At 48.1% G+C, this 16,306-nt stretch overlaps 1 protein-coding gene across 1 annotated transcript in view; it reads right to left on the minus strand.

Moving 5' to 3' along the window:
- Positions 1-552: 552 nt before the first annotated feature.
- The window catches only part of ext1b (exostosin glycosyltransferase 1b), a 73,163-nt gene continuing 57,409 nt past the window's right edge, over positions 553-16,306 (minus strand). The window contains exons 5-11 of the mRNA XM_062529033.1: positions 14,306-14,438; positions 11,610-11,728; positions 9,011-9,106; positions 5,592-5,681; positions 3,236-3,396; positions 2,740-2,911; positions 553-2,067 (exon numbers count right to left, since the gene is read on the minus strand). Coding sequence (XP_062385017.1) covers positions 1,882-2,067; positions 2,740-2,911; positions 3,236-3,396; positions 5,592-5,681; positions 9,011-9,106; positions 11,610-11,728; positions 14,306-14,438 — 957 coding nt within the window. The 3' untranslated portion in view covers positions 553-1,881. The remainder of the gene's footprint in view (positions 2,068-2,739; positions 2,912-3,235; positions 3,397-5,591; positions 5,682-9,010; positions 9,107-11,609; positions 11,729-14,305; positions 14,439-16,306) is intronic.

Here is a 16,306-nt window from a genome sequence, read left to right on the forward strand (position 1 = left end):
GTGTAAACCTTTTTTGTCCAACTCACAGTTTCAATATGGACCTAACAGGTCAAGTGTTACCAGCAAAAACTAGTATCATGAACACTTCCGACATCATATCTTCTGCAGGCAATGAAACAAACATCTTTGTCCAGAATCCCAAACGGAATATAGTTACAATGCACACACTGGTCAGGTTTTTTGATGGCTACACAGCTCTTACTGTAGTTTTTTCACCCATGTTGTTCCCAATTAGGATTCTAGATACTGCTAATGTGACAATGCAAGTCTGGCTCACAGCTGGCACTACTAAGTCCATTCACCTCCATGACTTAAAAAGGCCTCATACACATACATACATAATATATATGTATATGTATATGTATGGCTCTCCTTCAAGTTAGCAGACATTCAAGTACTTGTTGGATCACAAGGTTGGCTAGCTCTTGAATTTGTTTCTTGAATTATTCCATGGGACAGTATGTGAGAGATGAGAACTTAGAAGGTGCTGATCACTATAGTGCCACCCCCCCCCACCCACCCCCACCCACCCCCCCCCCCCCCCCCAAAAAAAAAAAAAAAGAATGGTTTTGTCTTAAAGTAGTGTCATGGAAATGTGTAGAAAGTTGAAGAGTTCAAGACGGGCAAATGGCCTCAAGACTACATTCAGTGTTTTAGCAGGAGACACTCAGTCCTGACTCCTAAGAAAACAGCGACATGAACAGATTGAAGCTGTCTGCTTTCCAAACATTTAAGCTTTGTAGTAGGAGGATTTGTTATATTAGACAAATGAAGGAGTTACATGGGTTTTTCAGCTTTTGAAGCCAGTCTATGAATATAAAATGGCCATCTGCTCATTGACTAATTATATAACAAAGTGTTGCAGGCTACAGTACCAAAAACATATCAAGTTATTTGGAAAAAATAAAAACCTTTACACTTTAGTAATTTAGTAAGCTGTGACATAAGCAGTTTTACCAATAACGTCTTCAGAGAGACAAACAAGTTCCCCAGGGCTTAGGGCTAACTGACAACTTCAAGGAGAAAATGGCTGTAGGTAGGTTTAAGGCAAACTTAAGTAAGTGTAAAATAGGTGTTGATGCATCTCAAATGGAAAAACGTAAAAAAAATCAAATTGGTGCTGGACAATTTCTGCACCTCTGATTTACCACTGATACTCTGACTTACTTTTAATGAATGGACAAGACATTATTGATACAAATATTAGAACTGGGTCAATGAAAAATAAAAATCAACTTTAAAACAAGTGGAAACAATAACAGAATATGGCACTGAGACCTAAAGAAAGAAAGAAAGAAAATGTAAGTGGGGAGAACCTGCTGGGGGTACATGGAAGTGTGGGTCGTAAGGGAGAAGCTGTGGTTCGGATCCTGATCCTGCTTTCCGATCCTGGCTCGGTGGATTGGAAATCAGGGATGCACGTTGCATTGCATTTCCCCCCCCCCCCACCTCAGATTTCCGGGGACCAGAGGGATTCGTCCATTGTGTGTCCTCCTCATAATGAACATTTGCGGCGAGAAGCCTCGAGTCTTGTCGGCTGGTTTATGCATTCGGGATATACATTTTGAAGAAGTCTCCTGTGGGTAAGGGGAAGTGTGTGAGGCGTGTTTCCCCATGAGGGCTTGTCGAGTGTGCATGAGTGTGCGAAGTTCCCCAGACACTGCTTCTGGCCTGGCACCATTTTTTTTTGTCATCATTGGCAATGTGCTGAGTGGAAGACTGAGTCTGGGACCTCCCTTTGCCCCCTTTCTACCCCCCTGGTTCTTTTAAAGGGGGGGGGGGGGGGGGCATTTTAGCGGGTCCTGTGTGGTCCTCCTCTCAAAGTAGTCTCTCGGGCCCCCCTGTGGTCGGTCGGTCGGCCAACAGGGGGCGCCAGTCTTGTCAGAGCCTCTCGATCTCCCTGTACTTCTTGCGGAGGATGGAGACCTGGTCCTTGAACAGCACCGGGTCCAGTCTCATCTGGGAGTGCACCAGGGGCATGCCGCCAAACCAGCTGGCGAACTTGTTCATGCAGGTCTGCCGCTGGGCAAAGTGGTCCGGGTCGGCCCAGCGAGACGCCCTGGAGGACTGCGGGGAGGGAGGAAGGACAAGAGACAAAAAGCACAGGGTCACCGTACTGGACATTTTGCACTGAATTTCAGCACTGAGGTGTTTTGGCCTCAGACCCACAGCTGCTGTCAGATGTCTGTGAAACTAGTTTTTTTTTTTGTTGTTGTTGCCCATTAGGTGTAAGTGCATTCAAGTGTTCTTAACGTGATCTCACAGATTTTGGTCAAACAGATGGCACGACTTGCATTGATTTACTCAGTAACTCAAGCATACATAACTCACCAGCCAACCTTCCTCATTAATTTTTAATCACCATACAATTATTTTGTTATGGTAACCTAAGGGTAGCAAGGCTCTTGGTGAATAAAAGTTATATGATTTTAACCCTAAACTATTTATAATCATTAACTCATGACATACTGGTGTTTGAAGAAGGAATATGGCCATGGGTGTTTGTGAAATGAGTTGTGGCAACAGGTCAGGCTTATGACCTGCATGCTTTTGACCTGACCTCATAGCTCACACAATCTACTGATCTTCCCTTTCCTTGGGGTCAAGTTGGGATAAAACATGCCAAAGTGCAATCAAGGAGTCCGATAACTCTGTTGTTCAATCCCCCGCCCAGTCCATAATTAGACTTAGACTTATGAATTATTATTACGAATTAGCATTAGCATTAGCTCCACACACCTGGCCCATCATGGTCTCCTTGTACTGCTTCTTTTGGGTGACCTTGATTGGAGGCAGCCTGGTGACCGCCGACACCAGGAAGTTCATGAGGATGTCCTCACAGTTTGCCAGCTGGTCCACCATGCTCTTCAGGCTGCTTGGCAGAAAGTGGGTGTACAGGTAGTGGTAATATCTGTGGGGGGAACAGAAGGCAAAACACAGACTGAGTAAAACTGCAAAGAAACGTTATCCATACAATCTCAAACATGCTTAGCAGTATTAGCAACTTCATTCAATCGTTTAGTTTTGTAAGTAGGTACCCTCATAACTATGATCTCGGGTTAAACATCAAAGGAGAGTAAGATCAAGTTAGAGAAAGATTCATAAACAAAATCTGATTTCAGACGACGAAAATATCATAAAGAAGTCTTAATGACATTTAAAAAGCCCTTTTTACTATATATTGCTCTGTTAATTAAATGCAGGCTAATTTCCGGCGCGGTGTTGGGTGTGCTACCTATGGTAGATGGCCGCTCCTGTCAGGACCATGGAGTAGTCGTTGGTCCACTTGGAGGTGTAGCCCCAGCGCTCCTTGTTGCTGTCCCAGAAGTGGCTGCGGGCGGGGTAGCCCACGATCCGCTCTGGGAAGCTCTGCCACACGGTGAAGGCAAAGTCCACCTGCAGAGGAGCAGAGGGAGTCGTTAATACCCCCCTCACCTGAGCAAACAAACACAGGGGGGGCAACATGGGGGGGGGGGGGATTTGGGGGGACGGCAGGATGTGCCGAAAAAAAGAAAGAAGAGAAAGGAAAGCAACTGATGGCAGAGGCACCCAGATTTCAAAGCCACAGCTGGGGAATATCTCTCATCACCCCCCTCTCTTTCTCTTCCTCATCAAAGCTCCCTGATTAGCGAATAATTACAGAAAAAAAAAAACATCAGATGCATCGGAAAGAGGAGTGAAAGAATAAACAACAGTCTGGCAGGCTTATACCAGAGACCAGGTTGGAGATAAAATAATCAACGGAGTCTCAACCAGCTCTGCTGACGCACAGCGCAAAGAGCCAAGCAGACTAAACATCTGGGCGTGCACCTCTGCCAAACACTGTGAGAGCGAGAGCAATAGAGGAGACGGAGGGAGGGAGAGAGAGAGAGAGTGAGAGTGAGAGTGAGAGTGAGAGAGAGAGAGAGAGAGAGAGAGAGAGAGAGAGAGAGAGAGAGAGAGAGAGAGAGAGAGAGAGAGAGAGAGAGCAAGCCAGAATGATCGAGAAAACAACGAATAACAGGAAGGGCAATTTCCTTCTTTTCCAAACGATTTTCAAAAACACCTCCCATGTACAATTAAAAAAAAAAAAATCCTGATTAAACGCAACATCGAAGGGGAGAGGATGAGGAAGGACGTGGATTTGGGAGACCCTCAGAAAAGCTGTTTGGTCTCAAGATCAGCGTGTATCGGTCTGTGTGTACCAAGGCCAGTGTGTGTGCGTGTATCCGTCTGTCTTTCTGTGTGTACCAAGGCCACTGTGCGTGTGTGTCTGTGTCTGTGTGTCTGTGTGTGTGTGTGTGTGTGTGTGTGTTGAGTGAACTGGCGACATGAAGAAAGGAACCGGCTGGCTCTTATCTGGAAGAGCTGGATCGTCAAAGCCACTTAAGGTGATTCCTCGCTGGGACTGAGAGCCAGAGGTTGACCGGCTGTGGGAGTGTCAGGACAAGTTTGATAAGGGAAACATGTCTCATCGCCAAGGCTGCCAGAGATGAAGCTAAAAAAATAACTATGAAACACTATGAAACCCAGTATGTGTGTCACAGTATGTGCTTGCATGTTTTCCGTGGTTAGCTCCAGCAGTAGTGGTGGTGGTATACCCTTGTGACTGCTCGCTAAGCTACTTCCTGGGGCACTATATGCCGACTGACAAAAAAAAGACAAAAAAAAAAGTAGGACAACAGGCAGACTTCATGTGGACTTAAAACTAGACGGTGGTTAATATGGGTTGAAGGATCCCAGGATACTGAAAGAGAGAGGCGGGAGAGTGAGAGAAAGAGAAAGAGAAAGGCAATGTGTGAGGGAGAGGGGGAGGAAAGGAATGAAGGAGGGAGAGAGAGAGAGAGAAGGTACATCCTAACTCAAAAAGAGAACTCCAGCCAAATTGGAAATGGGGGGGATTGGAAGATTGTGGTATTAAAACATGAGTGAGGGAGCTGCAGAGATAAACAGATCAAGAATGGATGGAGGGAGAGAGAGTGGGAGTGGGCGAGAGAGGAAAAAAGAGATCTGGGGCAGCATGAGGAGTTAGTGCTGAGGGCTTAGAGGCCTGCGCTTGCTTGTGTGTGTGTGTGTGTGTGTGTGTGTGTGTGTGTGTGTGTGTGTGTGTGTGTGTGTGTGTGTGTGTGTGTGTGTGTGTGTGTGTGTGTGTGTGTGTGTGTGCTGACGCAGCTCCATCCAAAGCCACACTCAGGAACCTAGCCAAAGCGGTGACATCACCACCCTCATCAGACTTAACCGGCACTTAGGTCAAACCACAGGCAGAGAGAGAGCGAGAGACCATGAGAGAGGGAGAGCGAGAGACACAGTGAAAGAATGAGTGAAAGTGAGAGAGACTGATTAAGAGGGGCGACAAGTTAAGACAAGTGAAAAGGGCTGAGAAGGGAATAAAATGTGAGTGACAGACAGAAGATTTGGAGTGATAGCGTGATAGAAGGATAACGTGATCAGAGATGTGAGCAGAGAGAGAGAGAGAGAGAGAGAGAGAGAGAGAGAGAGAGAGAGAGTGCCAAGAGTGGTCAGTGGGGAAAGAGACAGCCGCCATGGAGGGACAGCGGCCATGGAAAGAAACCAGAGGACACACACACACACACACACACACACACACACACCTCTGTGGTGGACAGCACGGTGTCCTCGTCCAGGCTCAACACGGCGTCTGTCTGGATGGTGTCGTACGGCTGGAACCTGCTGCTCATCACCTGAAAACAACAGCACAGAGATCAGATTCACACATTGGCCGGGTCACACGTCAATCACAGCAACCAGCCAATCACGTCAAGCGAGGCATCATCCGCCACATAAATTACAATTCACTGCTGCCAGATCATGTTTTGGAACTTTTCAGAGTTAGGAATGTCTCCTTTAAGTCTACCCCGCTGGACTCAAAATATGGCTTGTGTTTAAATATTTACACAGTAGTCTGGGGTGTGCAGTGAGTAAATGGATGGGGGGGTGAGAAGAGAGGGATAGAGAGAGTGAGCGAGGACGACAGCAGCGGAGAGAGGAGAAGAGATGTCAAGTGACAGCAGACTGGGAGGCACAGCTTGGTGCGCTGTGGAGTTGTGTAGGCTTTTTTTTCTCTTCTTTTCAGATGCGCTTTGAAGTAGGAACACAAAAACAACTTTGTGTGCACTGTGTGTGTGCACTGTGTGTGTGCACAAGTGTGTGTGTGTGTATGTGTGTGTGTGTGTGTGTGTCTCACGGGTAGCGTGCCAGATTCAAAAAAGCAGCTCTCCCACACGTTCTCGCCACGTCTCTGTACATCTATATCTCTTTACCTCTCCAAGTCTCTCTCTCTCTCTCTCTCTCTCTCTCTCTCTCTCTCTCTCTCTCTCTCTCTCTCTCTCTCTCTCTCTCTCTCTCTCTCTCTCTCTCTCTCTCTCTCTCTCTCTCTCTCTCTCTCTCTCTCTCTCTCTCTCTCTCTCTCTCTCTCTAAGTTTCTTCTCCCTCTGACATACATATGGCAAGAAACTCAGCAGCCCACACTACTAGCACATGGACTCCTCATAGCACATGTGCATACGCACACCCTGCCCACACACACACACACACACACACACACACGTGCATATGCCCTCCCAGGAGAGCAGCTTTGAACAGGAGGTCGGTCTTTTGCGAGGTTTGCTTTTGCTGTTTTCCTAACCCGTGCCGGTTAAATAAAGCACGAGCCATAAGCCATGATGTGGAGATTTCGACATCATGAGCACACACAGGTGGCCCTGTGTGTGTGTGTGTGTGTGTTTGTGCTGTGGGGGGCCTCTGACTGACACACACACACACACAAAGGTTTCAACTGATCTGACGAGCAGAAAATCCTCCTGTATACAGATTTATCGATGTGTCAAAAACCCTACTGCACAGAGGGCCAGCCAAAGTCAACAAACACACAAGCACATGTACAAATACAAAACACACACACAGGCACACACAAAACACACACACACACACACACACACAAAAAGCATACACACACAAATGTGTACAGATACAACACACACACACACACACACACACACACACACACACACACACGTGTAGCCCATTAGCTGCAAATGGATGCTGAATAATGAATGCCATGCCAATTAGCTGCTTGAGGAGCACAAACACATGCATGTATTATCCTCCTCTGTTGTCACCAAGAGAGGGCCGCTTGTAGCCAAACGTTGTCAAGGTCACCTCTATGCCTCGCCAAACTTTCTCTTTCGGCCAGTCACGGTCATATGACAGAACCGCGATGTGCCGCTTATGTGGTCTCAAATGACCTGAACCGCACCCCGTCGCGTGGTAAAAGAACTTTCCAGAAAAAAAGTAGGATTGACGTCATCGGCTTGTTTTTCCTGCTTGTTTACAGTACTGTACATGGGGGGGTTGAGATTACACTGGCTGGACCACTGAGGGAAGCAGAGACTGGCTCGCACGTCCAGCTGCTGGGTAATACTATAGGGTCACACACGAGGCAGCTGTGTGTGTGTGTGTGTGTGTGTGTGCCTGTATGGGTATGTGGGAGCGAGCGTACTCTTCAAGGTGGAATCTGCCTGCAGTGCATTTCTCCAGTTTTTCCTTCTTTTTTTTTTTAAATGCGCCACACACGCACGCACGCACACACACACACACACACGGGGGGAGTGAGCGAGTGGTTCTTTCTGAAAACTCTCGGAGCCCAAAAAAGCTTAAATGTCAGCCGAGGTGTGAAGATGCACCGGGTGAGGGTCAAGGTCAGAAAGAGTGGAGGAAAGAAGAAAAGAAAGGAGGATGGGAAAGAAAGAGCGAGAGATAGAGAGAGAGAAAGAGAAAGAGCAACTGCAGTCACATTATGCAGATATGAAGCATTTGACCTTTAACAGCTGCAGCCTCATGAACATGACAAGCACATCTCTGCATGGAGAGAGCGAGAGAGAGAGTGCAGAGGAAAACGAGTGCGATAAAGAAGAGAGAGAAAAAAAGGTCAGCCAACGAAAAAAAAAAAAAAAGAGAAGCGAGGCCTCCGCGCCTCCGGCAGTGCCCCATGGTGCCCCCCACAGGGCCCCTGCTGCTGGCCCGCTGCTGGCCCGGCGGAGGCAGACGTACTGTAGCGCCGTGCTGCGCTGCTCTGTGCCGCCCTGCGCTCGGCTCTGTAAACACGGCCCGCCGCAAACACAACAAACCGCAGCCGCCACCAAACACCCAGCGCCACTCCAGGGGCCCCCAGAGACAGAAACACGATCCCTGACGACGGCCTCCTCCTCCTCCTCCTCCTCCTCCTTTCCTTCTCTCACTCGCTCGCCTTCTCCACACTTCTCTCCTCTGCTCCCCCTTCTTTTGCTCTGTCGTTCACTCTCTTTTTCTCTCCCGTCCTTTCCCTTCCTCCCTCTATCTCTCTCTCTCTCTCTGTGTCTATTTCTCTCTTAGTCTCTGGTGTTCCTTCTCCGCTTCACTCTCTCTCGCTTGTGCAATTGCACACTCCGCGCAGGCGAAAATGACAAGACTGCAAAGCAAGTTCATGCGGATCTCTCTTCCTCCCTCATTCCACTCATTCCTTTTTTCCTTCCCTCCCCCTCTACCTCACCCTATCCCTCCCCCCCCCCCTTCTCTTCCCCTGTGTCATGGAGAGAGGGGGGTACAGGGTGGCCTACATGTGCCGTAGTCTCTGCTAGCTTTTCTGCTGACTAGGCAGCGCAGGCTAAGGCAGATGGGGCTAGACCGCTTAAGTGCACACCTGCTCCAGAGTGGTGCAGCGCCTTACATTAGGAGAGCTGTGTCTTAAAGAGGGTTGGAGAGAGTGTGTGTGTGTGTGTGTAAGTGTGAGTGTGTGTGTGTGTGTGTGTGTGTGTGTGTGTGTGTGTGTGTGTGTGTGTGTGTGTGTGTGTGTGTGTGTGTGTGTGTGTGTGTGTGTGTGTGTGTGCGTGCGTAGGGGAAGTAAAATGTCAGAGTGTGAGCATAAAAGGGAGTGTGTGTGTGTGTGTGTGTGTGTGTGTGTGTGTGTGTGTGTGTGTGTGTGTGTGTGTGTGTGTGTGTGTGTGTGTGTGTGTGTAAGGGGTGGTGGTGATACCTTGTTCTCTCCCTCAATGACGACAACAGGGATAGAGGTGGCAGGCCAGCGGTGCTTGGCGGGGAGCGGCTTGTCACAGTTCCACAGCACGATGATCTGAAGGAGGAGAGGAGGAGAGGAGGAGAGGAGGAGAGAGGGGAAAACATGAGTCATTCACACAACACAACACAACACTTCCGACACTCTCCACACCATCTCACCTACCACAGACGGTGGCAGAATTCCACTGTCACACTTGTGTCTTCAGAGACACACAAAAAAAACCCCAAACTCTCTCTCTCTCACACACACACACACACACACACACGTGCACACACACACACACGTACACACACACACACACGTACACACACACACACACACACACACACACACACACACACACTATTGAAACTGCTTCCTTGTAACCAGAGCCTGGAGTCCCACCCCCCACCCCAGACTGCTCTTGACGTGGAGAGGAAAGTGGAAAAGAAAAGCCCAGATTGGCTTCGCTCTTTCAAAGGCCACGCTCTTTACATGAGGCATGTAATTACTCCACTGGTTAACCTGAGCCACTGACTGCTCCTACATTAGCCCTCATGAATGTTTGATGCGGGAGCAGGGAGGGAGGAGAGAGAGAGAGAGAGAGAGAGAGAGAGAGAGAGAGAGAGAGAGGGACAGAGAGAAAGAGAGAGAGAGAGAGAGAGAGACCGAGAAACGAAAGAGAGAGAATGAGAGAGGGACAGAGAGAAAGAGGGAGAGAGGCCGAGAAACGAAAGAGAGAAAGAGAGAGGGACAGAGAGAAAGAGGGAGAGAGGGAGAGAGAGAAAGAGGGACATGTTTCTGATGCCACATGGGCAGCCAAGCCAGCAGCGTGGTGGGAAACAGGGCCACTGGGTGTTTCTATGGCGCTGCACGGGGGGAGACCGAGAGGGATGGGAACATGAGATCTGAGGGCAGAGAGCGGTCGGAGGACGAGCTCAGGAGAGAGTGAAGGTAAACAGCAGAAGGGACAGAGCTGACACAAACACTAGAGAGACCTACAGAGTGGCAACACAAATCGTGGCGTGCGCGCGTCAGAGAGAGTGAATAAAAGTCAAACTAAAAATAAAACAAATACAAATCAATCAAATCAATAAAAATCAAGGGCACACTAAAACAAGAAGAAAAAAGAATGATACACTTGAGGAGTAAAAGACGAAGACAGATCCGTCTGTGAGAATGTGTGGAAGAGAGCGAGTGGCGGAGCACCCTCCAGGCCCCCATGGCCCAGAACCAGGCCCACTCAGGAGGCTGGGCGGCCAGGCTGGAGGGACGGATGTGGGGGCCTCTGGCAGCATCAGGGCTCCATCATGAGCCCTCCAAGCCTCATCTGAAACATGATTAGCCTCGCTTCCCTTCACTGATGAGAGCTGACACACAGATGGCGTTTCCATCAGGTTCAGTCACTTTATTAAACTGGAGATGGGGGTGTGTGGGTGCGTGTATAGGCTATGAGTGTATATCTGTGTGTGTGTGTGTGTGTGTGTATTTATGCATGTAGGCTATTCACTAGAGAATATGTGTATTAGTGTATGCATACACACACACACACACACACACACACACACACACACTCTCTCTCTCTCTCTCTCTCTCAGAACTGAGGAACACAGTCTCACAGCAGGAGGTCTCAAGTCATAGAGGGAGTGTGCTTGCCAGAACCAGCTCTCCCCCTTTCCTTTCCCCTCCTTTTCTCTCCCTCATCCTCATCCCTTTCTTTCTGTCTTTTATTTATGTCCTGTCTTCCTCCACTTCCTGTTCTCCATCATACCCAGGCCCCTCTTGATGAAACACAGCAGAAGTGTGTGTGTGTGTGTGTGTGTGTGTGTGTGTGTGTGTGTGTGTGTGTGTGTGTGTGTGTGTGTGTGTGTGTGTGTGTGTGGAGTGGTGATGGTGCTTTGTTGTTTAATTCTTCTGGGCTTCTTTTCTCTGTTGCTTCCTGTCCCTTCATTTGTGTGCCAGAAACAGCACGCATTCCATTCGAGAGGAAAGATAGATGGAGAGAGAGAGAGAGAGAGATGGAGAGGGAGAAAGAAAAGGAAGAGATGAAGAGCAACACTGCCTCCTCCTCGGTGGTGTAGATTCATCCCTTTCCCCTTCCAGTGGGCTCAGTTCAGTATGTGAATTATGCTCCCATGATCTCCTTATCCTTCAACCCATTCTGCCACACACACACACACACACAAAAGCCACACACACACACACAAAAGCCACGCACACACAGATCTACAAATGAAGCATACTGCTGGCCAACATTGCTGCAAGCTCAGGCCACTGCCATCCCTGAGGGAGGCTGGATACCATGGAAACGAGCAACAGAGGCAGTTTTCCAGAATAACGTCGATTCAGATGAACAGGTCAAGGTAGAGAGCACACGGAGGTCTTGTGGAACAGAAACACGCCGAAAAGAAAGAATGGCAGATCGATAACGAAACGAAACAAGTTAAAAGAACACGAAGATGAGGAGGATGACGTGTGGGCGAGGCGAGGATGGTGAGACTCTACAAGAAAGAGAGAGGGAGAAAGAAAGGGTGATGGAGGGATGGAGACTCCAGACGAACGAGAGGCCCTGCTTTACCTGGGAACAGTACTGGGACTTGGCCACAGCCGCCAGCAGCTTGAGGATGGGTTGAGACTGGGACACCAGGGGGGTGACCGCATGGATGACGGCCGTGAACTTGGGCTGCGGTCTGATACCTGAGGAATAGACAAATGGAGGGAGGGAGAGAGATAGAGAGAGAGAGAGAGAGAGAGAGAGAGAGAGAGAGAGAGAAAGAAAGAAAGAAAGAAAGAAAGAAAGAAAGAAAGAAAGAAAGAAAGAAAGAAAGAAAGAAAGAGAGAGAGAGAGAGGCGCAAACCGTCAGATATAGAGAAATACAATTTGAGTGACTTTCAGCCTGGGCAACAACACAGTAATTCATTCATGCCAATAAAGCATCATTTGATTTGATTTGATTTGATGTGATTTGAGAGAGATTAACCCAAGCTTAACGTAAGAACGAAACTGGCTAATTGCTATTTGATAGCTGACTCCGTGCCCTTGATACTGTGCATGCTAGACAGCAGCAACAACAAGAACCCAGAAATATCTCACAGAAAACAGCATAATTCTACTGAATCATACAGAACACGGTGTAATTCTGGATCTGGACACGGTTATATTATTTTGGAACAGCTTGTACATTTGGTGGATCAAGCCTCTGGCTTATCGAGGGGAAGCCCCAAGGAGATTCATTCAGTCCTTGAAGGTTTCCTGCAGTCAAGTTTTTTTTTCTTTCTTTTTTTTCCTGCATTTTAATCTCGACGCGCTCCTTCAAAATGCCACCTCCGGCTCATTACGGCGTCGCCTCCATGACAAACGGGTGCCACGTGGGCCGGGCGAGATCGTTTCATGCTGGTTACGGCTCCCCTCTCCCTCTCCCTCTCCCTCAACCGCCTTCATCTTTTACAAGCTAATGAGAGGTGCTCCATCAAGCGCCTTATATTGATCAAGCCGACAGCCGCATCCATATTAAGATGAAGAGCGATTCCAGGATGGTATTTAGGTTTGCACTCCGTAATGCCGTGAATTGGATCGGTGGGGATTCTTTTACTGATCAATGGGCTTTGGTGTTGTTTTCTAATCAATCATGAAAATGTTAATTTTCATGACGGCACTTGTCCTCGCGGTGGAGAATTCCAGGGGGTCGAGAGGTGAGAGAGCTCATCTTCTTGGGGCCACTTCGCCACATGCACTATGGTGGTTATCACCCTGCTCCAACACCCACACACACATATGATTTTCAAGAGATATTGATTTCAGTCCATTTTCACAATTTGATTTCAGGAGTTAAACACACACATAAAAGAGATGGCTTGAAATGTGGGTGTCAATTACTTGGCATAAACAAATATCACATTTGTCAGTTAAAGCCTAGAGAAAGAAAATAAAGGCTTCAATAAAGAAAATTCTCACTGGGAGCTAAAAACTGGTGTGCGGATACTTTTTATCTTTTTGTATTATCACTCTTGAAGATCCTGCACCCGGGCTAAATTGACGTAGGATGTGCGTGGATACTCTACTTTGATCTACTTTTAAAGCCTAAAGAAAGACCTGCAAATGTCCGTTTTTTCCTCATCTTGAACAAAGGTTGACTCTTTTTGACCTGTAAGTTCTGCCGTAATATTAGTAGGCTAACATTAGAAGCAATGCCACAGAAGACCTGCTCAGAGACCAAACCATCCCAATATGTAACGATATCTTCAACAGACTAACCAGCATAACTTTGTGGGGCCTGACAGAGTGCTATCCAACTCTGTTCCAGAGGACATATGCATTTAAAGGGACACTTCACTGATTAGCATTAAGCTTTGTATCTTTAGAAAACCAGTCATGTTTTTGAATGGTCATGCATCATTCCCTCAGTTTGCCTTGAGATGGGAGAAATATGGATTTCAATGAAACCCATGAATAGGACTTCCTGCTTTCAATGATGTAAAATGATGAATTTTACATCATTGAAAGCAGGAAGTCCAAAATTGAAATTCGTATTTCTCCCATCTCAAGGCAAACTGAGGGAATGATGCACGACCATTCAAAAACATGACTGGTTTTCTAAAGATACAAAGCTTAATGCTAATCGGTGAAGTGTCCCTTTAATCACTTCATGTCTTTTTAACCCACAACCAATTTTGGCTTGTCTGGTACCTAGTTAACCAGGCTATAAGATTATTCTGCAATATCCACCATATGTTTGGGTCTAAATGAAATGCCTGGTTCAGTAACTAGAGCACTGTCTACCTCCTGGAATAGAGCTGACCTTCTCTAGGTCGCGCCATATGTTCGGGCTGACATGACTGGTTCAGGGTGGGCTTCAGTGGAGAGTGTCTCCTGTGGGAACAGCCATGCCCTTCTCCTGCTCTTATCTGATCTGGGCCTTTGCTATGTACCATGACTTCAAAAGGGAAAAAAAAAGAAAATGGTGGATCTCCACCAGGGCACTAGCCTGGGTGTTCCCATACTGCCTTGCGCGGTGATTTCTTTCACGCTGCTAAGGCAGTCTACAAACTAACGCCCACAATTTCGCCGGAGGTTGGCGACCAATCACAGAACAGGGGAGAAAGCAAGACCATGATGAGCAATGCACAGACGCATTTGATAGACATCCGTGGCGCCCAATGAACGGATCTGGGCATTTTTTCAAATACGAGAAAATGAACGTCTGGTTGCCAGACCGCGTCTCATTTGAGAAGTGGTAGGCGCTAGCCAGGCTACCAGGGCACTGCTGCACTCACCGAGGCCGGCGTAGTAGAAGGGGAAGTCCCCCAGGTGGGAGGAGTAGTGGGGCAGGGCGAACAGGCCCCCGGGGTGGCTGTTCCACATCAGGCTGCTCCTGGACATGTGCTGCAGGACCCGGTCCTGGATGATCTGCGGACGGAGGAGAAAAAAACACGCTCTCTGCGTTAGCTTAGAGTAAACACCAGCACACGCAGAGAGAGACAGACACAGACAGACACACACACACCTTCATTTCCCCCAGTCTCAGAGTTGAGCCAGGTGGCGGGGGGCTCAGGGAGTCAAGACAGATTGCTTTTGTGCCTCGGAGCCCTCGCCCGCCCAAATGACAAGCATTAAAAAAAAGAAAATAATAATCCAGAGACAATAAAAGAAAAAAAAGGGAAAATAAAAGTCACACACCGCAGTGCCAAAAGCCCCCAGAGGGTTTGTATTAACCCCCACCATGTGGCAGTCGCAAGACGCGGGGTGGCAGCGATTGGCTTAGGAGCAGGGGGGGGGGGGTTATACACACGCCTGGCATCTGTGGCAGAGAGGACAAGCGGCGTGACGACGACACATCGTCGTCGTTTGCCTCCTAGAGGGGGCGTTTTCATCACGCCGTTTGACAAAGCAGCGCGACATTTCATGGACGAGGGCCAGGATTAAACATATCGACAGAGCGGGAAGGGGGAGGAAGAAGAAGGAAAAAAAATAAGAACTCGAATGAGTTTTATTTTTTCCGAAGCCGCGGGGGGAAGTCAATAACCGTTCCGACTCGGCTCAGAGGATTAGCCGGCCATCCTCTGGCCCCTCGATAAAAGCACTTGTCACCTTAAAAATGTAATCTGAAGGCCTGCTGAAAGACCATTTCTCTCGCCTGAAGAAGGGGAGGAAAAATAAGTATATAAAAAAATATAAAAAATCCCTCCCCTATTCTCAATCTGAAGTAACATGATGAATGACTCAACCGCCGACTCAACAACCTCCACGCGCGCTGCCAACCTCGACTAGTCCTTCTAAAATAAAACAAAAACACATCATCGGAAATGTAACAAAAATGTGTCTCTTCAGAACCGCTCCTTTGGAGATGCACCATAACGGCACCGGGCCTTCGGGTTACCTACTTCTCAGCAGGAAATGAGCTGTGATTGGTCTAAAATGTGCTTTCTACCTGGGGTCAAGGGAGCCACATAAAGACTGAAGAACACGAGGGCCGAGCGAGAGATCAAAAAGGTAATTGGGTTGGGGGGGTGTGCGTTCACTTTCTGGCTGCGCCGGTAAACACAAGTAAACACAACGCCCTCGCTTGTTTGGCTGAGAATGAGGGAGGGAGGAAGGTCTGGGGAGGAGGTCAGGAGCTCTTATCTCAGAGTGCTGCTAGTGGACTGGGGAAGGACAGCAGAGAGAGGAGAGAGAGAGAGAGAGAGAGAGAGAGAGAGAGAGAGAGAGAGAGAGAGAGAGAGAGAGAGAGAGAGAGAGAGAGAGAGAGAGAGAGAGAGAGAGAGAGAGAGGGAGGGAGAGGGAGGGGTTGAATAGGGAATTACATTCTATCACTTGGGTGTCCCTTTACAAGGAGAGAGAGAAGAGACTCTTATTGACCCAATGAATGACAATCATTCATTCATTGACCTCCACCTAAATAGATTAAATTGCTGTTGCTTGGTTTCTAATAGTGTACATTTCTGATGACAAAGATCACATCACTACACAAAAACAACCCACAATGCATGGGTAAAGAAAAATGCAGGAGAATCCGGAGAGACACAGTCTTTTCACAGTCTTTTGAGTGTTGAATCCCTGTCCAAGCCTTAATGTTCTTCTACTCTCACAATAAAGGCGCTGGACTCGAGCTTGTCGCTCCATCTGTGATGGAAGGCTTGCCATCACCCCCCCCCCCCCCCCCCCCACCCTGCCCATAAAACAATACAGGCACCGGCAAACAGAATTCAGATTTGCCACAACTGGAGGAGTTGGCTCGTCCTTCAGTGAACAGGCCCGTGGGTGCCAAAACAACCCAG

Source organism: Sardina pilchardus, chromosome 24 (genome assembly GCF_963854185.1).
Source record: "Sardina pilchardus chromosome 24, fSarPil1.1, whole genome shotgun sequence".
Classification (NCBI taxonomy): domain Eukaryota; kingdom Metazoa; phylum Chordata; class Actinopteri; order Clupeiformes; family Clupeidae; genus Sardina; species Sardina pilchardus.